General features: G+C 48.0%; 2 protein-coding genes across 3 annotated transcripts in view; both read right to left on the bottom strand.

Annotated features, from left to right (window-relative positions):
* galnt16 (UDP-N-acetyl-alpha-D-galactosamine:polypeptide N-acetylgalactosaminyltransferase 16) overlaps nt 1–4,395 on the bottom strand; it is a 36,429-nt gene extending 32,034 nt beyond the window's left edge. Inside the window, exon 1 of the mRNA XM_061249618.1 lies at nt 4,003–4,395. Within this exon, the coding sequence (XP_061105602.1) occupies nt 4,003–4,209 (207 nt within the window). The 5' untranslated portion in view covers nt 4,210–4,395. The remainder of the gene's footprint in view (nt 1–4,002) is intronic.
* Nucleotides 4,396–11,337: 6,942 nt separating this feature from the next.
* Nucleotides 11,338–24,000, bottom strand: part of vps39 (VPS39 subunit of HOPS complex) — a 28,343-nt gene continuing 15,680 nt past the window's right edge. For both annotated transcript variants that reach the window (XM_061249532.1, XM_061249540.1), the window contains exons 16-24: nt 23,701–23,774; nt 21,658–21,874; nt 20,730–20,858; nt 18,290–18,392; nt 17,668–17,713; nt 17,381–17,530; nt 14,846–14,980; nt 14,345–14,436; nt 11,338–12,754 (exon numbers count right to left, since the gene is read on the bottom strand). In XM_061249532.1, coding sequence (XP_061105516.1) covers nt 12,673–12,754; nt 14,345–14,436; nt 14,846–14,980; nt 17,381–17,530; nt 17,668–17,713; nt 18,290–18,392; nt 20,730–20,858; nt 21,658–21,874; nt 23,701–23,774 — 1,028 coding nt within the window. In that variant the 3' untranslated portion in view covers nt 11,338–12,672. The remainder of the gene's footprint in view (nt 12,755–14,344; nt 14,437–14,845; nt 14,981–17,380; nt 17,531–17,667; nt 17,714–18,289; nt 18,393–20,729; nt 20,859–21,657; nt 21,875–23,700; nt 23,775–24,000) is intronic.

The raw sequence follows: 24,000 nt of genomic DNA, 5'->3' as shown, positions 1-24,000 counted from the left end.
CAGGACACAGAGGTATAACAGTGAAGTGTAGATAAAAGCACAAATCATTTCTTCAGCATCCATCCACACACAGAGACAGATACTTCCTTGCTATTGTGATGTTTCTCAGTTCACCGCTGATATTTTAAACCTGTACCTTCATGCTAAGCTCCGGGGTCTAAGATCGCGCCCACAATTTCTGACCTCATATTTAAAACGTTAAAATGCACGGATTAATTCCCCTTAAAATTGTTCCCTGGTGCCTCTTTGAAGCATTCACCAGCGCTTAAATTGTAACTATTAGCCTGTCGCGTTGCTGAGAAGTCGTCTGGCAATTTAGGAAGGAGGTAATTCTGGTAATTTCCTCCGAAACACAGGCGGCCAGATGTTGCTGCATTTTACTGCTCAGCGCACAGCTGGACTGCGCAGTCGAGGCGGGGGGGACTGCTCAGAGCACAGCTGGACTGCACAGTCGAGGCGGGGGGGGCTCAGAGCACAGCTGGACTGCGCAGTCGAGGCGGGGGGGGGGGGGGAGGCGCTGGAGCAGAGGGAGGCGCTGTTTCACACGGAGGCGGCGGACTCCCCCGCTGACCGAAATAATTCCTCTCGGGGTGACGCCGTTGCCAACGACGCGTCTCCCCGCAGGACTCCCGGTCCCGGGCCGGACTCCGGATCGTTACGGATCGTTCTGGAAGGGTTTCTATCCGGGCTGGAACACATATCTCTTTGTTAAGTGCCTCAGCTGGACGCTTCACCCCGCAGATAAACAGGACAGGAGTGGCCATCTCTTATTTAACAACCCAGAAAGCTCATAAAAGCTTTGCGAAAACATGGGGCCATCTGTAAGAGAAAAGGCATGGGCGTTTTTTTACCTAAGCGGACAACATTCAAAACGCTGCCCACATTTATTTATTTTTCGCATTATCCCTATCTCTCTCCCTCCCTCTCTCTCTGATTGTGTGTGAGAGTGGGTTTTCATGATAATGTGCTGAACATGTAGGTCTCTTTTTTTTGTTCTGAGCGACACCCAAAAGTCAAGTCTCTCTATCTCTCTCTCTCTCTCTTTCTCCCTCCCCCATCTCTCCACACACAAAACCTCACCAGTAATGAGCGAAAGAATGGATCAGATATCAGATTGTGAGCATGTAATGTAATGCAATGTCATAATGGACTAACTAAGGGTCTCAGGCTCTTGTTCGGCTCAGTTGAAGGAGAGTCCTATTAGAACTGCAGCGGAGACCGAAAACAACAGCGAGCGGTCATACTGGTGATGTACGACCCTGTCTCTGACCCCAGGTGAGGTAACACACCAGGGGCAATCCCTGCCTGCGACCCCCCAGGTGAGGTCATACACTGGGGGCAATCTCTTGCCCTGCACGGGGTGTAGGAGCTAATCCCAGCGCACTTCACATGAACTGCATGCCCGCACTTAATCAGTGTCAATAAGCCTTAATCAAGTCCATGGCTCGAATGACCCAACCCGCTTGGGCTTGCGTTTGCGGTCGTGGCTTTTAATTTACGGCGCTTGCTTTCGCGGTCGCGGGTGCAATCCATCTCGATAAATCCGGCGCCGGTCCAGAGACAGACGGGAGAGAGAGAGAGACAGACAAAGGGAGGCCATATCCTCTCTTCTCTGAGGCAAGTTTGAGTCATCACGGGCGGGCTGTGAATCTGGAGAGCCCTAGAGTGCAGCTAGGGAGCCACCCAGAGAGCGCATGCGAGAACTGGAGGCAAAAAAAAAAAAATAATAATAATAATCTGGTGACTCTGCATGTTGAGGGCAAAAGGGCTTGCTGCCCATTGGATTCAATGGAGAAACCCAAGGTGATTTAACAACCAAAAATAAATTGCACTTACGATGACTGTATTTGACAGTCATGTGTATTGTATGACTTCATGTGTATTTTCCTAGCTATGGATGTGACGCTTTAACTTAGGGAAGAACCTATGCACTTGTAAGTCGCTTTGGAATTCTGGTATTCCCCATTCGGAGGTCCAATGTCTTGCCCTCAACATGCGTAGTGCGGCCTAACTTCCAAGGCTTCAAAAGTTTTAGGTTAGCTATACTCATGCTCGCCCGTCTAGTTAATAATGCATATCTATATAGTCAACCACCAGGGCTAGAGTGATACAGTAATGAACTCACTTTGCTGGATTCAGCATTCCTTATTCAGGATTCAGGATCGGGTCAGTTCTCAGGGTCACCCCGTGATCCGTCAGCTTCCGGTTTAATACGTGAGCCTCAGCACTCCTTATATTTCACAACCCACACCCTCCTCTACTCCTCTTCAAATCGAATGTGCGTGTTATTACGCAATACACATTCCATAACACATAGAACATACCATAACAAATAGATACGCCACTTTCCTTCGGGAACATAATAAGATTTGCTCCAGCTCAGGTTTTTAAGTTGAAGTTGAAAACTTCCTTTTCAATATGAAGTTTTGGGCCTAGTTTTGATTAGACCCCAACATCTACGCAACATCACAACCTGGTGGATCCACTTCGCTCTCACCAGGACCAGATAGTTCCAGGTTTTAAAGTCCTGTCCTCCTGTAAAGAAAGCTGCCCAAGTAATCACATCATGCTGTGAAATTAAAATGGCGGCACCAAGAACAGTTGGGTTTATCTTCACTTTTTCAAATCACCAGACAAAGTGAATTGCTCCTCTGTGTCTAAATGTCTATCAATATAAAAACATACAGCTGAACAGTGACATCAGTAGAATTACACGCAAGACAGTTTGTAAACTTTCCGTCCTGCTGCAGAATGTGTCGTGTGAACGCCAGACGGTACGCAAGCTCATCTGCGCGATGTTTAAGTGTGAGTTCACGGCACGGTTGCCCAGCACCGGTCAATTTTGCTTCACTAATCTTGTAAAATTCTGTAGAAAAACTGACTCTCAAACGCTATACTTCATTTTACGTCCCTACTTCATGCCTTGTTAGAAGTGAAATGTCCCTTTCATGTGTTAGAGAAAACTGCCAATCAATCATTACAGACTCCTACAGTAGCCGATGATTTTCCGATGAGGTCACGGAACTATACCGCTGCCATGTGTTTACCATACAGGCCGGATACACCAACACCAAGACACTGAGTAAATCATATATGACCATATGTACAAAATACTGACACTACAAATAAATATTGCCAGAACATACGTTCAGAAAATGTGCAAAGAAATATATATATATCTACATTTTTTTGATGGGGCAGGGTACAAAGACGTTTTAACTACGTTGCAAAACAAGAGTATATTTATAGAAACATAGGTCCCACTTCAGTGCATAGTAAAAACAAAACTGGCATGGTTTGCATAAGTGAGCGCCTGATTCCTCTATTAGATTTCCTATGCACTGGGGCTAAGAGAAAAGAGGATAATAAAAAGTCCATAATGCGGGCTAGCGCGACGCAGAGCACAGAGAGCAATACAGAAAGATTCAATTTTAAATATTCAATCTACCTTTTTACAAAACCTGGATTTTTACGTTTCCACTCTTTAAGTAGCCCGCTATTTCACCAAAGCGGGCTCAATTAATTTAATATTCTGACTATGCACCAGGATATACCAATTCACGGGCACGCGGATCAAGGCTTGCACCTTGGCAACCTGAATCGTAGGTATGAGAGAGAAGCCTCTTACGGGTAATTGAGATCTTGCAAGAAACAGAAGTAGCCTACAGCGGCGAGTGCATGAGCCCAAACAACAAACACCGTTTCTTGTGCACGTATGCTTTCCTCGCGCACTCGTAAAACAACAACGGGAACAATAACTGTGCAGCACAAGCAACAGGCACATTGTATCACAAATCCTTTAACCTAAAAAAAATCGCTCTAACCCGCAGATCAATGATGTCTTTATAAAAACGAACCCCCCGCAATGCATCAGATGCACGGATTACTACTGCGCATCAACATGCAACACACACTCCCCTGCAGCTCCGACTGCAAGCACTGCGGTGTCCCTGCTTGTCGTCTCGCAATCATCCGGCTCTCTCGCCTCAACGGATCACTTACAATGAGAGGGATAGTCCTGTCGTCCCGGTGAATCTCCACACGCCCGGCAGCAGCTCGCGGACCATGGCTCTTGCCGGCGGCGGTCCGGGTCTGCGACACCGAGGACGGGGAGGCGTGCGGCTTGTTGTCCTGCCACAGGTAATACAAGGTGCCCAGGATCCAGGCGACGGTCAGAATTGCGATGGCGTTGGCCCGAATCCTGCGCATTGTGAGCCCATACGGAGGGCCCCAGAGCTCAGCCAAAGATGGTCGGGTTTGGCTGTGTTCTGGGCAGGGTGCGGAGGTGGTGGGTGTGCGGCTCCGATGATGCCTAGCGCTGCAGCTGACAGCTTCAGTGGCTTCGAGCCGTTTTGTAGGAGCATAGGTCCCGGTGCGGGGATTCGCGGCGCTCGGAGAAACAGGGTCCTAACGCCGCGAGTTTCCTACTTGTGTGCACACCAACTGTGCGCGGTGGGTTTTAAACACCGTGTAAGGATTATTTCTGAATTCTTTTTGCAGATCATGCTTTCATGTTTTTTTTTTTTGTCGTGTTCTGTAATGCAAATGTCACAATCCCTTCTCATCACCTGTGGCTTAATCTCCCCAATCCTTCATTGGCGCAGTACAGCAAAAACGCGCCTGACAAGAAATTTAAAAAAAATCTATAATAACGGAAAGAACCACCGACAAAGCACACGTTTTGGTGAAATATAATTTTCTGCAGTTATTAAATGAAGCATACCATACAGAAATTGTTTCCAATTCTGATGCATCTTCTTTTCCCCGTTCCTTTGACATAAATTACAGTTCATTGACAGCGGGGTTGCATGAGCAGATAATTGTGTACTGATCTGGATTAACCACAATCTGATGGAAGTTCCTCGAGAATGTATCGCATGGAAGTGTGTAAAAAGATGTTTTGTTAGTTTTTTTTTTGCTATTGAATTCTCTGTAGCCCATTTTGCGCATTGAACAAAGTTTTTCAAATCTAAAGCATGTTGAACTATGGGTGTTTTAAGTTTTTTCATTAAACAAATGAAATAATTGAAAAATGTGATTTTTATTTCCTCAGACACCCCTATATCTCATGTCTAATATTAGCTAACATTTTGTCTAAAGATCTGAAACCATTCAGTGCGAAACATATGAAGGGAAATCAGGAAAGGAGCAAATACTTTTTCACGGTGCTGTATTTTAAAACAATGTATTTCTCATTTTCAAGTACAAGTACACTCCCAACCACGGCGCTTTGTTTTTAATTAACACTTAATCCACAGGAGGATTCAGCGGCTCAATAAAGATCGATGGAAAAAAAAAAAAAAACTGGAGCAATGTCCGTCTGTCCCCACACCTTACCTGTACTGCGACACCGACAGCCTGTCAGGTCAATTCTAACTATTGCAGCACCAAGACCGCCATCATCATTCAACCTGCACAGTGTGTCAGTCAAGCGTAAATTTCTTCGTAGAAGGAGAGCAGACTTGCACTGCTGCACAAAGGTCTCTTGACACGCGGTCCACCGCTGACCGCGTCAGCCCGCGTCTGGATTCATTGTTTACTGTAGTGTCCGGACGCGAGGCGCAGCGGGGCCAGAGTGGGAGATACGGGGGAGGCAGATGTTGTGCTTGGCAGCAGGTAGGAGAGCTGAAGTCAGTGTACACTCACTCAGTCATAGGCTCTGCCACAGGCAGTCCGGTCAGGGGGCTTTCCTTTCCCCCCCTGTGTGTGTGTGAGTGTGTGTGTGTCTGTGTGTGTGAGTGTGTGTCTGTGAGTGACTGTGTGTGTGTATGTGAGTGAGTGTGTGTGTGTGAGTGAGTGTGTGTGAGTGTGTGTGTCTGTGTGTATGCGTACATGTAGAATTGTGTATGCGTATGCATTTGTGTGTGTGTGTGTGTGTCTGGGTGCTTGCATGTGTGTACATGTACGATTGTTTATGCATTTGCATGTGTGTGTGTATGTGTGTGCGTGTGCACGCACACATTTTTTTTTCAGAAATGAGGTCATCCGTGCTCCACCTACAGCAAAGAGAACTTGTTTAATTCTCTGCAGCTGTTCCTATCGAGACCATTAGTAATCCACGTTGCCAAGTTTTCCTGGCAGACACATCAATGCATGTGCAACATGATTAAGTCGGAATCGTAAAGAGAAACCAGCGTGTACGCCATTAGGGTAGATCCAACACCCTTCCTCTAAAAAAAAAGGTAATTAATGACACAAAAGTGGACTTCCTGTTAACTAATGATGCTTCCATTGAGTGAATTGATGGCTCAGCTAATACTGATGGCTGTAAACTCAGTGATACATTTCTGTGTGCCATTATGAAGGAAAGAGAATGCATATTTGGGATGACAGGAGGTCTCTGGTTTTGGGCGGGTCCCACGGAGCTTTTGCGATCACCAGCTGAGCCATCCACAGCTGTATGTTACACACACACACTCATTGTACACTAACGCTGCTTTCCAGATTTCACATAACCAATTACATTTTCATACAGGCATTAAACACAGGCTTTCAAAAGTTCGTACTGAAAAAGGTTTCACAAGCGGCAGTCTGTACTAAGATCTCGCTGTCACAGCTGGCAGTGGTTACATAAACCCACAGCATAATGCTCAGTGCCATAGTAGGCACAAGAGGGAGATTAAGGATATAGTGCTTTAAGTAGTGAATGGATTTGAGGGCAAGGTGTTAAATGCCACATAAGTAAGGGTATTGAACCCTGAATAAAATGCTTGAGTTCAGGTTCTGTTGGACAGGAGTATATCCGTCCTTTCTCCGATAAAGGTTCAGTGAATTCAGTTTAATACACATTTGATACGCTCCACCGAACAGCTGAGAATACATTCCTAGTACAGTACAGCTCCATGCAGAATCATGCTTCTCTGAACAGATTTGAGCGGGCAATGCAGCCATGCACACACACACACACACACACACACACACACACACTCACACAAACTCCCATGTCACCAGCATAGGCGGGAAAGTCTGGAAGCATCTGGTGCTATTGATGTATTTGTATTTAGAAGAAAAAGGAAAAATGGTGGGAATGCATGTGAAAAGGGGTGCGTTTAGGGTTTCCGGTTTGTGCAATGTATGCATTACATTTCACCTACTCCCGGGCTGCAGCCCCCTAAATCACCCCCTTCACCCCCCCCCACAAAAAAAAACAAAACCTGGAGGTTCCTGGCCTGCTTTGAGATGCAGCGGTGGCATTTTTTACCACAATAAAAGAAGAAGGAATTCATTCTCAGACCCACCAAGCAAATGCACATACACACACAAACGCACACACACACACGTATACACACACAGGCACATACACATGCACATATTCACACATTCACACAGAATTCTACCATGACCAGAATGGAGGAACAGCCCGTCTCACTGTAAGCAGATGAACACGCTCATGTTTGACCAGCGCGCTGCCTCTCGCAGTGTGTGTGTGCAGCACAAACACTTCAAGTCTGAGCAAATACCCTGGAGGGAAGCTTGTGAGACCACGTCCCTTATCTCAGCTATTGCAGTGTATAATGGAAAACCTAGGGTTACACTCACATTAATCACTGCAGACAGTGTACTGTTTGGCTAATTTGCGTTCAATGGTTGTCTTTTTTTTTTTGCATCGGTGATGAAACTGATGTGGCACAATAGCATATGCCACTTCTTAGTTTATATCTGTTTGGGCGACTGTAACTGAGGTTTTTAATCTCAAGGTTTTACTGAATATACATAAATATTTCACTCGTTCTCGACCCACCCACATTAACACATTAAGTTAACAGTATTCAGCTCTACAAAAAAAACTCAATCAGATATCATGTTTGTGAGAGATCCCACAGTGACAGCTTGTATGTGTTTGTGTCTGGATCATGGGGGTGGAGAGCGTCCTGGCTCTGTTCCATCCGTGTTATCCTGGAGTGAGGAGGGCGGGAGCGCAGGGGATGGAAAGTGGAGGATTTAAGTTTTAAAAACACAGACTACGGGGCTCCAAGTGTGAAATCTTTGAGAAAGAGGGAGCGGGGGGCAGAGAGAGAAGAGGGGAAGAGAGGCAGGTTTCAAATCACAATCGTCAAATGGAAATGATTAAAACCGTTAGAGCTGTTAAGATTCACCTCAACAGCTCTTCCTGTTGTTGTTGTTATAGAACAGTGTGCGTGTGAAGTGAAGTGCGTTTCATCCTGCCCAAAGACCTGAGGCTACGCAAGCTATAACCTGAACGCTTCCTCAAACGAATCACTGCTGTTCCCTTCCCGCCCCTCATAATACCTTACGAGCCGGGACTAAATGAGAACATGAAGCCCTTGCCACCAGCTTAAATATTGAGCTGCTCAAACTGGGTATAACTATATATGAGCTGATCAACCAGCTAGTACTGGTCGCTTGTCTGAGCTGTTTGAAAACATAGCTTGAGCTGGTCAAACCATGTCGAGCTGGGAGCTGATCTGAACTGGTCAACCAGCTAAACCATGTCAAGCTAGTCCAAACTGGTCAACCAGCTACATCATGTCGAGCTGGGAGCTGATCGGAACTGGTCAACCAGCTAAGCCATGTCAAGCTAGTCTGAACTGGTCAACCAGCTAAACCATGTCGAGCTGGGAGCTGATCGAAACTGGTCAACCAGCTAAACCATGTCAAGCTAGTCTGAACTGGTCAACCAGCTTAAACCATGTCAAGCTGGTCTGAACTGATCAACCAGCTAAACCATGTCAAGCTAGTCTGAACTGGTCAACCAGCTAAACCATACAGAGCCAGGAGTCCCACAAAACTTTCCTGAATTGCGGAAAAGGTTCCTGCAGTGGAAAGTCAGCTTAAGATAACAGTGTCATATAGATGTCAGTGACGACAACAATTCTGCAATGTCTGATCACATGTTTTTCCAGAGGACTGAGATAATCACAACCGTCTTTTGGCAAGAACCACAAAAAGCCGTCCTGCACCTGTTTTCATCTTTGAAAAGCCCCATTTGTGAATTCCAAAAATGATTCCCTTTAATTTATTTTAGTGCCAGTGAAGATATACAGCATCTCTAAGCTGCGTTTAAATCACGGCAGTTAAAATGAGAACTGGCTCATTCCCCAGCACAAGAGGACAGTTAAAGTTAAAAGCACAACCATAAAATAAGCAATAAAGTCAAAATGTTGCATATGTAAAAGAACAAAACAAAAAGCTAATTTTATACATTTGCTGCACAGCCTTCTTACAGAGTACAGTGCCAGCAAGAATATTAGGAAACTAAAATAAAAGATTAATCTAAACATTCTCGGTGTTCATTTTAAAAGCTTAAAAGTTTTAATTTACTTTGTGATGTAACTGTATAAAATCAGTGTGCGTGGGGGGGGGGGGGGGGGGCTGGATGACAATTTAAAATCCACAAAATGGCCTCAAGAACTTTGAGGTCCTTGAGGTCATTAATGGCAACTTATCAAAGAATAAAACGTAACTCCACTCACATGTACATAATATACATGAGATCAGTGAGATCAGATGTTTGTTGGGAAGAAGGGAAGAAGATGGCTAAGCTGAGCAAAATGGACTCCGTTCGTCACTGGAGCACTCATAACCGACTTAGCGTTTTTCTTTCCAGACACTTAATTCTGGCTGAATTTATAATCTTCCGAAGCGCTTTTGAATAATGGCTGAGAAAGTCGCAGAGCCCATCCGTCAGGGGCAGCCTGGGATCTGAGCCTGCAGTCTCTACGCCACCGCTGGGGACCTCTCCCCCCCTCCCACCCCCACGCCGAACATGTCAGTCGCACTTCCGGCAAATACCCAAGAGCGGTGAAAAATGGAGGATGGCGATATTGAGCATCACGCAAAATGAATCTCGCTCTCTCCGCCAAAAAGTGGAATGATGAAGGGGGTTAGCGGAGTGCTGAGGTCGTGCCACGTTGCATTCGGAAAACTCAGAGGGCCCGGAGCCTAATCTCCCATCTTCATAACTGGCTGATACAACCGTTTAATTATGTCAGTCTCATTTCCGCCTCTACTCATTTGGACGCTGCTGTGCTTCTGTGACTCAGGCCAGACTCTGCAGTGCACTGTAACCCCCTGTTGACCAGCCGGCAGTAGGGAGAGCCACTCAACTTACAGCGGGGCTCAGGGGAGGGGTGGTGGTTCCGGTCCTCGGGGGCCGTAGTGAATGCAGGTTCTGGAGGCTTTAGTTTTGTAATTGTTTCCAATTGGCTGGATGTGTTACACAGGCTCCTTCGTCGGTTAGATCTCAGTAATAGGTTTCTTATAGAGACACAAAACCTTGTCGTTGTCATTAATTAATTGTGCTCGTCGAGGAATGCCACTGTACTGTCAGATGGCGTAAATGTAGGTGAGATTCAGGTACAGACCCGGCCCCCTGGGCCACCACTGATGGACAGGCTGCTCCGAAGGTTCTGCTGCTCTGAGGCCCAGTGCCAGTGTGATGCCTCACTGCAGGAACAGGGTGGCAGCACAGCATCATGGGTCAGGGAATTGGGCCTATACCAGGGCCGGTCTGCATACTGGGGTTTTTTCTGACCAATTGGCTTGTTTTTAATGTGCAGACAGCTCTATAAATTACCCTGGTTCATCAAGCCTGTACTTGAGCACAGTAAAATCATTTGGATACACTCGCAGCCTGCGGCTGTAGCCAGTACCCATACACGTCAGATAATTATTTAATTGACTGTCATAGCTTAAGACCAGAAGTTGGCACAAAATCTTGAAACGGCTCGGCCCTGGTTGTGCATGTCTGGCTACAATTTTGTAGAGGTAACCAACCCTGTTCCTGGAGGTCTGCCATTCTGCATTTCAAAAATGTCAAAAGCTGCAGGGCACTGGATCTTGCGGAACAGTGTTGGTTACCACGGACCTAAAGGTTGCAGGTTCAGTTCTGAGCCAGGACTCGGCTGTTGTACCCTCGAGGAAGGTACTTAAGCTTAATTGCTTCAGTATATCTGCAGTCCTCGTTCCTGGTCCTGGAGAGCCGCAGGGCGTGCTGGCTTTTGTTGTTACTCAGCACTTAATTGATCAATTAAGGCAGTTAATTACAGTTAGCTCACCTCACCTGGTTCCTTGGCTCTGAATTGGTTGCTGATGCTGAAGGAGAAGACAGAAACCAGCAGACCCTGCTCTGGGACCAGGAGCGAGGATCACTGGTATATAACCAGCTGTGTGCAATGTATTCAGGAAATCGCTTCAGTATATATATCCAGCTCTATGCTATGCATCCAGGATATTGCTCCTGTGTATGTGCAGCTGGATACTATGTAAAAAATGTTAAAACTGTGGAAGTCACCACGGAGACGTGTGTCTGCTGAATGCCTGTAATGTAATGTAATGTTATGTAATGTTATGTAATGAACACACAATGGAATGAGATTGTATAGACCATTTATTACCAATGAAGCCATTTCAATATGAACATTTCCATTGCATCGTCTTTAAAATACTTCATCTTCACCATTAACCAAGTATCTCAAACTCTCAATCTTCCCCCGAAAACCATTATACATATTTTACAAAATGCATTTTTTTCTTCTTCTTCTTTTTTTTACATTGTGGAGGGGGAAGACTGGGAGAATGTATGGGGAGGTATGGTCATAACCAAATGGGGACTTCATCTGAAATGTGGTCAGTCTTCCTTCCGTTAAATCAGCAGAGGCGATACAATAAATAAACTGCCAAAAAATGTCAAATCGATGTCCTAAGCTTAAAGTGCCATGCTGCCAGGCCTCTCTCTCTTTACATTATTTGTGTATTAATACATTACATAGTTAGTCCTCAGCTTTTAAGCTTAAAAAAAGAATGGGGGGGAAAAAGTTCACGTACAAACGTAATAGTTCGCAAAAAAAAAAATGTTAAATCTTAAAAGTAACAATTTCCAGTTATTCTCTGTACAATATAGTGCTCCAAGCAAGCACTGGAGTGATGTCGTTAGACCTGAGACAGGCTAAAGATGTGCTCTGCGGTCTTGTGCACCTCAAGAATGACCTCATACAGGGGCAGGGGGGTGGGGGGGGGGGGTTATGGGAAAGAACAATCACTCTATTCTACATTCCAGCACACACTCAAAAAATGTAGGCCCCTTTTAAAGCGGAATGTACCGCACCGTACAGTGTATACCCTGCATAGACACAGTGACTGGCACAGCGGAAGCTTTTCCGCTTGTTCCTTGTGTGTCTGTCGTGCCCATCACATCTTGCCCCTCGAGGAAAGTAAGACACCAACTGGAAAAGTAGCAAACGACTCCGATTAACATACATCTTACACCGGCGATAAGCAGAAGAATGGTGAGAGCGGGCTCAGGATAAGGATAAGGATAAGGATCCTCTTTGAACACACACACACACACCGGTTCCAGCTCCTTCTGAACAAGGGGCGCGTAGCGCGGAGATTCCGTCGGTGTCACTCTCCGAGGGGGGGAGACACCTCCCGTAGCCCCTCCCCCAGAGCCAAGCAGGACCGCCAATGGTGCGACAGGAGCGTAGAGAAGGGGCGGAGCTCCACAGTGTCACAGTTCCAGAGTTCCGGAGTTCCGCACTGTGGGCGGAGTCGTACTCCACAGAGCATGCCCAGTGTGAGCCCCTGGCTCGGGGGGGGGGGGGGGGGGGGTGATTACGGTGACGGCGAGGCGGCGAATTGCGGTGCGTGTATCCCAGAATCCTCCATGTGCTCGGGAGGAGGGGGGCGGGGTGGGGTGGGGGTGGGGCGGTGTCACAGTTCGGTAGGGCACGTATTGCGATCCTTACAGCAGAAATAATGCACTACCACGCCATTGGGGTACCTGGCAAAAGCACTGAACACAAAAACACAGGCTCAGACATCATTATGTGAACAATACTACATGAACATAACATGAAGAGAACAGGCCGTTCAGCCCAGCAAAGCTCGAGTTAGATCAACACAACATCAAACCCGGTCGTGAAAACCGGCAGATTTTCCGCCTGGACTACATCCCTTCTGTGGATTTCAAAGCCTCATTCCACAATAACACAAGGGATAAATCACAGGACATTACCAACACACCTTGAGCGCATCCTGTCCAGTCTGGCCAACGACGATGACACTGACACTCAGACAGGAAAAACACTATTCATTTTCCCCGACGGGGTTTTCGGTGCGATTGCCGCGAAGGCCCGTCAGCGTTTGGACCGCAGTTAGACCGAGCTGCTTAGGTGTGGAGTCAGACCGCAGAGTGTAAAACCCAGCGAGCCAGAGAAGGAAACGGGCTGTAATTCACCACTAAGTCATCGCCGCAATAGTGAGCTAATGTCTAATAAAAAAAATATACTCCTGTTAGCTTAGACCCACAAGTAAAGTGCCGATGATTTCATGGCTGTAAAGCTGAAATGACTCGTGTTGTGGAAAGTGCGCTGGGAGCAAGGGCGTGTTCTGCAAGTCAAACTGTGCGAGTTAGGAAGACACAGCCCAGGCATGTTTATAGCACACGCAACAACGCTGAGACATTTTTTTTTGTTCTGTAATGGGACTGTCCTTCTGAAACACAACACAACTGGATTTGATTTAAGATTATTAAATGCATCGATCATTTAAAAGTAAGTTAACTGAGGTGTGTTAATGTGCTGCGGTATTTTACACCTTGGGGAAGAACTGCTGGGGCTTCCACCCTGCTTTTAGAGTCAGGTGTGAAGGCAGTCTGGCCGATCAGCAGCACTGATTGTTCAGTTAATTACCGGGCAGGAAAGATAACCAGAGCTGGATTTGGATTTAAGGGCCAGATTTGAGGATCCATGCTGTACAGAGTACTAGCTTAGCAATACAAACATATGGTTACCATTTTCATGGTTATAATGAGTACTTATGATCCCCGAGTCTAACACCGATGTTGTCCACTTCTGCGATTTTCTCCGCATGAGAGTGATTTTAATGTGATGTGATGTCACCGGTCTCCTCTGGGGAGGTGTAATGAGAGGGAGGTGTAATGAGTGGGAGGTGAAAGAAGGCCCCAGAAGAGGGCCCGAATGGCTGCATTAACTCAGCCCTGCTCCTCCTGCGAGGCCAGAAACAACACGGAGCTCCTCGCTAAACCCAGGAATTTCAGAGGCCGGGCGGAGGTCGGTGGTGAAACAACATCTGCTGTTCCCCCGGGACGTATTCACTCCTCTCCTCCCGAGTTCCAGTGACGGCTTACCATTAGTCAGCCATTACACACGTTCAGTGACCCGACCGTCACCACCCAGACTAATTTCTGATTTGTTTCCTCGGTTTATTCAGGCCAGTGTTGCACAAGAGAGAGACCTCTCTATGGAGCCACAACGCTGCATTTTTTTCTGGGAAGTGTGTTTAACAAAAATAAAATAAAAATAAACTACAACTCCCATCACCCCACGCTCCTCCAGGCTGGCTCGCCCAGGCCCTCGCTCACCTGTTCCCAATCTTCTTCTTGCACACTCGGCAGGTCTTCTCCTCCGTGATGATGCACTTCACCTGCTGGTGGAAGATCCTCTCCTCCTGGACCTGTCCCACACCACAGTTTAACCGTCACAGAGAAGGGCCGTGAAAAATAACACTCACTCACTCACTCACTCACTCACTCACTCACTCACTCACTCACTCACTCACTCACTCACTCACTCACTCACTCACTCACTCACTCACTCACTCACTCACTCACTCACTCACTCACTCACTCACTCACTCACTCACTCACTCACTCACTCACTCACTCACTCACTCACACATACACACTCACACATACACACTCACACATACACACTCACACACACACTCTCACACACTCTCACACACTCTCACACACTCACTCACACTCACTCACTCACACTCACTCACACACACACACACACACACACACACACACACACACACACACACACACACACACACACACACACACACACACACTCACCCGTAGGAACTCGGCCTGCAGCAGGCTCTTGAGCACCTGGTTGAAGCGTTTCTTCTGGGCCTTTTCCTCCAGCACGCTCTCCAGAAACACCCTGATCTCCTGGATCTGCGTGTTCGCCGGGAGCAGGTTTATCGCCTGGGTGACGGGGACAGGACGACAGCGGGGGTTACGTTGGCACGGGTCACAGCGAGCGTACGCACGAGTTCGGGGAAACCCGGAGAAATAACACAGCATTTCAGGGGACACATGCTGCTCGTTGTGCCAAGCTCATTTCTGGTGACGGACACCTCAGAGAGCCGTAACTCTGCGTAACGGCCGGTCGCCCCCCTTTCGGCAGGCCCCGGGCCCACAGCCAGCCCACCGTACAGAGGAAATGAGGGCAGAGCCCCATAAAAGCAGCCCAGGCCGTGCCTCATGTCTCAGGTTCGAGCAGCTCCCTGGACCCTAACACCAGCTCATTATGGCAGTAACTCGATCACAGGGCTTTTTCAATGAGGGAGAGAGCTCTTAAAATTACAGCTTCAGCCAGCAGAGTCATATCCAGACTATGCCCCAAACCCAACGGGTCACGGGCGGGTGGGTGTGCCAGCGCGACTTGGGGTCGCCGATATTAAAATATCTGCCTCAATGCGCCACCATTTGAATATTATTTGAAAACATATTATTGCATTTCCATATTATATATTAAACGGCAACGCTGTTAACCGAAAAAACCGTCACCCGGTTGTTTGTGACGGTCACGCGGCTCTCGGTTAAGAATCCGCTCGCGTGGCGGTGTTTAGACGCGGGTCGTTTCCACGGTCTCCCCCAAATTCCCCAGATTCCATTACATTACATTACATGGCATTTAGCAGACGCTCTTATCCAGAGCGTCGTACAACGAAGTGCAAATCAAACACAAGTAGGGCGGCCTGTAGCGTAGTGGTTAAGGTAAATGACTGGGACACGCAAGGTCGGCGGTTCTAATCCCGGTGTAGCCATAATAAGGTCCGCACAGCCGTTGGGCCCTTGAGCAAGGCCCTTAACCCTGCACTGCTCCAGGGGAGGATTGTCTCCTGCTTAGTCTAATCAACTGTACGTCGCTCTGGATAAGGGCGTCTGCCAAATGCCATTAATATAATGTAATGTAAAGTATGAAGAGGATTCCCCGAGCAGCCCTCTGACTTCTAGCCGGCCTAAAACATGAGCTCCATCGTAAAAATTCCACAAGCTGTCCCGCGCCCTTCTGTTGAATTTTACCCAGGAGCGGCACGGAGTCGTAACGCTTGGCAAACACCGCCGCTGGGCCGCTCGGGAGAGATAATCTCCTCATTGACGAGTCGGATGAGAGCTTTCCGCCGGTCGGACGCGGCCTCAGGGCTGGTCGCGTTAGTCGTAAACAAACAGCTTGTAAACGTCAACAGAGGGAGGAAATTTATCGCGGCAATGAGATTAAGCAAGAGGGCGAGGAGAGTGTTCGGCACTGACGTAAAAGATCTGTGACAGCACACACATTAAAATATCGCCGCTTGTTTACACTTCGTAATGAAAATTCTTCCACAATTTTGACAACCGGGGACCGAGCTCAGGGTGTAAGAGCAGGAAAAGCACGATCGGGTACAGGGGGCCCCAAGAGGCGTGTGTGTGTGTGTGTGTGTGTGTGTGTGTGTGTGTGTGTACAGGGGGCCCCAAGAGGCGGTGTGTGTGTGTGTGTGTGTGTGTGTGTGTGTGTACAGGGGGCCCCAAGAGGCGGTGTGTGTGTGTGTGTGTGTGTACAGGGGGCCCCAAGAGGCAGTGTGTGTGTGTGTGTGTGTGTACAGGGGGCCCCAACAGGCGGTGTGTGTGTGTGTGTGTGTGTGTACAGGGGGCCCCAAGAGGCGGTGTGTGTCTGTGTGTGATAAATGAATTGATAGCCCTGCTGAAAGCCTTAATGCAGGGCTACCCAACCCTGTTCCTGGATATCAACTGCCCTGTAGGCTCTCACTCCAAACCTAACAAAGCACACCTCATTTGACAGCTAGAGATCTTGTTCAGCTGCTAGCGTGACTGGCATTAGCCCTAGCCATAGCGCGACTAGCGTTAGCTGTAGCCATAGCGTGACTGCCGTTAGCCGTAGCCATAGTGTGACTGCCGTTAGCTGAAGCCATAGCACCACTGCCGTTAGCCGTAGCCATAGTGTGACTGCCGTTAGCTGAAGCCATAGCGCCACTGCCGTTAGCCGTAGCCATAGCGTGACCGACGTTAGCCTTAGCCATAGCGTGACTGCCGATAGCTGTAGCCATACGCGACTGCCGTTAGCCGTAGCGCAACTGCTGTTAGCCAAAGCCATAGTGCGACTGACGTTAGCCGTAGCCGTAGCGCGACTGCCGTTAGCTGTAGCATGCCTGCCGTTCGCCGTAGCATGTCTGCCATTAGCCATAGGGTGTTTGCAGTTAGCCGTGGCAGGACTAGCATTAGCCGTAGCGTGACTAGCGTTAGCCGTAGCGTGACTAGCGTTAGCTGTGCCGTATCTGATGTTAGCGTTCCTGGGCTTCACCCGCTGGCGAACCGTCATACCTTGGTGGTGTTGAGCTTGCTGTGGTGGAGCTCCAGGACATGCAGCGCTGCCTGTAGGTTGGCCTGAGGCTCAGACAGCTCCATCTTAATGGGCCCCAGACAGTGCACGTCCGGGGGAGACAGGTACATGCGCAGCAGAGACAGATACACCTGTAGAGACAGATGGGTGTCACACACGGCCAGTGAGTGCTTCTCAGCAGATAAATCCCTGGTACACAGGGCTGTTTATACGTGACTGAGTACACACAGAAGGCATCCATTTTAGCACAGAGGGAGGTCTTACTCACATCTCTGTTGCCATCCGTCTCCCTGTCATAATGCTGGTGACAGTACCTTGGGAAGGCAGAGTAATGCGATTAGAAAAATATATTTTTTTTTTTTCTAAGCAATTATTCATTGAATGGTCTAATATAAGTTGGAGGGAAGGAAGCATTTTAAGTGGCTATCGTGAATGTGATCAGTACCATTGTTGCGTGAGCATGTTCAGAGGAGAAAGTGACCATTAAGCAGTGTTTATTAATAATGAGAGCCTTGTTAGACAGAGGTCTTCACAGTGGCAATGCGGCGGTGTTTTTCTGTGCTCTGTGGGCCAGAGAGGAGCTCCACCAATCATGGGGTCTGTTACTAAGAACCAAGTAGAACAACTGCAATGGTGATAGGTGGACACTTTCTCGCTACTTTATGGCTAATACCTGGCTAAGAAGCCAGGAAGTATACCCTGAAAAAATCTACAATTAACTATCAGTGTTGTTCAACCAACATTGGTGGAGTTCCTGTTTTTTACCAGCAAGGTGACGTTATGGCCATGTAATCCCTATTTTAGTGCTTGTAGCCGCAGAGCCACAGAGTCAAGGTGGTTTGAGGACAGTCCGATCCCTAATTTAGCCGCAGGGAGATGGAGACACTCACTCCTCTGCCATGCGGGTGTCCTTCAGGATGTGCACGTAGATGAAGAGTGCCTGCTCATGCTTCCCCATACGGCCCAGCAGCAGGGCTCTCTCCTCCAGCAGACCTGCAGCAACACACACACACGCACACACACGCACACACACACACACACACGCACGCGCGCACGCACGCACACACACACACACGCACGCGCGCACGCACGCACGCACACACACATGCACGCGCACACACACACGCACGTATACGCACACACACGCGCACACGCACGTGCACGCACACACACACAGACACACACAGACACACACAGACACACACAGACACACACAGACGTACACATACGTACACATACGTACACATACGTACACACACAGACACAGACACACACACGTACACATACGGACATACACACATACACGTATGCGCGCACACGCACGCACACAGAAGCACATACACATACACACAGACACGCACAGACACACACAAACACACACAGACCGAAACACCAATATGAATCAGAGGCAATCGGCTCTTGCTCAGGCAAATGCCTTTGGTTACTTATTGCGTAAAGTGAGCCCCATTATGTTTGAGACAAAGATATTTTTTTCTTGATTTGCCTCGGTTTTTCCACAATTTTAGATTTGTGATCAAACACTTCAACAAGTGCTTAAACTGCAGATTCTCATCTTTCATTAAAGGGCATATTTATAGATTTTAGTTTCACAAAAAGCAAAGCATTACAGCACTTTTTATAGCCCCCGAGGTGTTTGCCTGACAAAAACCATGCTGGTAGAATTGCTGCAGTAATAAATACGCAAGCAGTGTGCGAATATCTGTTACTGCTTACTTTAAATCACCAATATGGACAGAGTGCCATCTCACTGGAGCCAAAACTGGACTACTGCTCCACTTTACCCTGATGTTGGTTCACCCAGATACTGATATGAAATGTTGCCGTCAGGTCAATAAAACATGAACCAATGACCTAGTTGTGTCTTTCTTATCTAACCTGAGCCAAAACTTCTGTTTCAGGCTTTAACAATATTTTTCAAAAACACCCCTTTGATTAATCAATCACGCATGGTGATTAAATTTAAACGCACCAAGACGCAAGCGGCACTAATCAGGGGCAGCGACTACTTCACTGGATCCCTGTATTTGTGTCTCTTTTGCCATCTACTGGTGAAATCAAGGTACTGGGATGTGCCAAATAAACAAAATAATAATGACAAAAAGTTGCACGCTTTATTATTACTTTGCTACGATGATTAATTGTCCCTTCTGAAATGAATGGGCAGAATACATGAATACAATATAAAACGTTTAAGCAAAACTCCCATAAATCAGAATTTTAATAAAAAAAACAACCAGAAACAAAAATGGCTTATTAATGTGTCAAATTTCCATACATCAAAAAGTAAAAATGTTCACATCTTGCAGCGAGACAAATGATTTCCAGCTGTTTAAAAAAAACTGTTCCAGATTGGGTGTGGTCACACCGCACAATGGGGGCGGGGCTTCCACGGGATGAAAGCGCCAAACCCCGCCTCCCACGCCCAGCCGTTTGTATAAAAGTCCTAAAAATCATTTACCCAACCCTTCTCCCCAAAGCCAGGCACAAAGCAAACATAAACAATAGAATCATCAGTGGCCGTGTTAAAGGCAGACTCTCACTCATTCCTACACAGTATCAACACCAGACGGTGTTGCTAAGACGTTCCCTGCTTCAAGAGGTGGTATGCCAAATATGTAATCAAAAAATCTCATGCAATAATAGATCATTTTATATTATGCTCAGAAGAATGTAGCTAGATTGTGCTCTGACCTGTAGCCCTGACAGATTGTCTGTTTATTTACACATGCTATTGGTCAGAAATAACCTGTGACCACAATGTGTTTACACAGAGGCCTAATCCCAAGACTCCTGAGCGATACAGCTATTAAACCTATTAGCACAGTGACGGTGTGCGAGATTACACCCTGGACTGAGACCAATGAAACCCTGTTATAGTCACATCACCCAGTCTGACCCCACCTGGAACGCTCCCTCAACACACCCAGACCCCCCCCGACCCCCCCCAACACAGCCAGACCCCACCCCCCAACACACCCAGACCCCACCCCTCCCCCAACACAGCCAGACCCCACCCCCCCAACACACCCAGACCCCACCCAACACAGCCAGACCCCTCCCCTCCCCCAACACACCCAGACCCCACCCAACACAGCCAGACCCCTCCCCTCCCCAACACACCCAGAACCCACCCCTCCCCCAACACACCCAGACCCCACCCAACACAGCCAGACCCCTCCCCTCCCCAACACACCCAGAACCCACCCCTCCCCCAACACACCCAGACCCCACCCAACACAGCCAGACCCCTCCCCTCCCCCAACACACCCAGACCCCACCCCTCCCCCAACACACCCAGACCCCACCCACCGTCAAAGGGGAAGTCGCTGATGAGCCTGGCTGGCTCATAGCTGGAGGAGATGTCCAGGAAACTCAACAGCTTGTTTCTGTACTCCCCCAGCTCTCCCTCCTCCTTCCCAGCAGCCACTGGGGGTACGCCTGAGAGAGAGAGAAAGGAAACAGAAGAAGAGAACTTGTTAATTAAAAGGTAAAATACCCTCCAGCTTAGTGCTCCCAAGTGAAATATATTGCCTGAAAAGGCATAGTGCAAAAACAATGAAAACTCTTTGGCCAAGTAGGTCTTTATACATAGACAGGGAGGTCTAGATTAATGTGTCTGTGCCTTCAGCAAAACAAACATGAAACGGAAGCAAAAAGTATTTTTTCCCCTTGGAGTGCCTCCACTTTCTTGCACATATTGATGGACTCGCACCCGATTAATCTCACCTGCTGATCCATCGTTTAAAATGAACTCATTTATTTATTAATCTGCAGAGGACCACCTCCGCTTTTTTGTCAAAGCAAATGGAAGCATTTCTAGGTATATCCATACGCGCCGGCAGTGCCAGGTTAACGTTATTATTGTCCAAGTCAGGGATGGGCAAGGCGGTCCGTATCAGTTTCTGGATTTCCAACCAATTCCTGCTCTTATTTTATTAGCCCAATCATTTACACGATCGGCCATTTATAGCCACATTCCATGATATAAACAGCAGCTGATAAACGTTCTCGCATTTTGCAAATGTTGTAGCATTTTATCGTGGTCTAATTTGCGAGTGAATAGGTCATGCTGCATGTGGCTAATTAGCCCGACTGAGCCAGGGTGGTAGCAGCAAACTGGTAGCAGCAAAATCCTGCATACACACTGGCCTCCCAGGACTGGAGTTGCCCGTCCCTGGTCTAGGTTAATGTGCCTGTGCCCTGTGCCCTCAGGAATGCCCAGGCCAGATGAGCTCACCCTCAGGTAGAGAGTTGAGGTACTGCTTCATCAGGCCCTGCACCTTCTCCAGGTAGAGCTGGATCAGCACGTTGTGGAACTCCGGCTCCTTGTCCTCCCACACGTGGAGGATGTGCTCCAGGTAAGGGACGGCCATCTCCTTGAAGCCCTCCTTCAGGAAGTTCAGCACCTTGTGCCTGGGAAGGGTCTCCACCTCCGGGAGGTCCTCTGTGAAGATCTGTCCCGCACACACAGACAGACACACACACACACACAGACACACACAAACATGGTTCTTTCCTGGGTCAAAATGAAGCAGAAGTGGTACTTCCATTGTGACTGAACATGTGATGGCATTCGCCACACGTGAATAATACTTTCTAACAGCCAGTAACGATCAGATGATGATGACAGTGCAATCTTTTCCCCCTGCTTCTCTTCGTGAACCAAAAAACTGCCTATTCTAACGGGCCGTATCTGCCAGGTGGAAAACATCATACTAACGGGATGATTTCTTTTTTAAAATATTGGACACTCTTGGGTGCAAAAGAAAACGACCGTTTTAAAACCATGGAATGGAGAGCGACGTCTGACCACGCCGTCCCCTCCTGCAGCACCGCGCCGTTTACGATACAGCGGCACATCGGAGTGCGGCGCCATTTCAGTTACGAATGACGTGAAGTCCTCACGGCGCAACGCTCGCATTTATAATGTTTTTTTGTGCCGACGCCAGGCAGAATTACACCGAGGCGGCGGCCTTGGAATTCTCCACGTCGGAAAAATCCTGACACTTCCATTTCGCCAGCCGTGATATATTTCCTGAAGCGTCCCTTTCCAGGAGGCGGCCTAATATCCGAGTAACTCCAGACGACGCCTCGTCGACTCGTTACGAATTCATCCGTAACGAGGAAGGTTTTCCTCTCGACGTCTTTGAGACAGACCCGCGGAAACTCCTCGCGACGGGACCTCCGCACATCTGGCGGACCGCAGGAACCGAGCCGAACCTTCCAGACGCGACCAGCGCTTTTTTTCCGCTCCGGGACGCGCGCGGGAGGGCACGGCGGCCTGAGACGGGCGTGACACGCCCTGTACTGAGCGTGCTCCGAGTCGCAGACAGACACCGAGGCTCGCCTGCCAGGGCGAATAAAGCACGGGTCGTCCTCTCGGCAAGTACCTCTTCCGTGACACCGTTTACTGCACGCGGGAAGACGAAATGATTCTCAGATGGTATCGACGTGCTTTTCTCAACGGCTCGGCGGTGTTTAAAGGGTCTCCGGCGACAACCAATCAAGATGTTAATCTGCAAGGTATTCCAAGCACTTGGAAATGTACTTCCTCTAGGGTTTTCAGTGCAGTTGTCCCTGGTTATGGGTATGCACTTTGAATCTTGTTGCGCGTCTGCCAAAATGCCTATAATGTAAAGTAATGTAATGTAATGAATCTGGAGTAGCTCAATAGACACTATCCACCCTCCACCCATTTCTTTTCTTAAAAGGATAGTTTGGAGTTTTTCCCACGTTGACGTAATCCTCACTGTACAAGATGCTTTGGAGCCATATGGAGTATATTTTCTAGCCTTCGACCACAAACCCCCAAACACCCCAGACATGCCAGTGAAAGGCCTGCAGGTCTTCAGAAACTTCTGTAAATATCCAAAATATCGTTAAGCACACCAAAAAACCATCTGGGCCAATTGAAAACGAAACTCTCAAACTGAAAGAAAGTGAACTTTATCCTTTAACGGCAGCAGGGAATAATCCCACAGAAATCCCACTAATCCCTCATAGACGATCTGAGGAGTGTGACGCCCATGTGAACACGCTAAAAGCACTGAGGGATTGCTGGCTCCCTTGCTCCAAAGACCCACATTTTCAGGGGGCGCTTGCAGTTCACTGGGGCCCAGGAAGGTGTGGTTTTAACATTAATTGTATCAAGCTCGGTGCAAAGTATCTGCAAGTCTACGCGACCACGACCGCCAATCCCCACCCGACGGAAACGGTGAAAGGGGAACACAAAGAGAGATACGGGGTTAGCACCCCGGCGCAGTTCAGACCCCTCCCTCACCTTGAGCCCGTCTTCAGGGCAGATCTTCAGCACCCAGGGGGAGAACTCAAAGATGATCCCCAGGTTCTCCATCCCTGGAAAAGACACAAAAAGAAAGAGGGGTCAGCTCGGAGGACAACAGAGGGCCACCGTCTGAAGATGGGTGGGGCAGGGTGGACTATGGTAAATACGACCTAAATACTATCCAGACTCATTTATTACATTACATAAATGGCATTTGGCAGACTCAGCAGGAGACAATCCTCCCCTGGAGCAATGCAGGGTTAAGGGCCTTGCTCAAGGGCCCACACTCACACACAC

This window comes from Conger conger, chromosome 1 (assembly GCF_963514075.1).
Source record: "Conger conger chromosome 1, fConCon1.1, whole genome shotgun sequence".
Lineage (NCBI taxonomy): Eukaryota > Metazoa > Chordata > Actinopteri > Anguilliformes > Congridae > Conger > Conger conger.
Note: the sequence above shows the minus strand (reverse complement) of the source record. Positions and strands in the feature narration are given on the sequence as shown.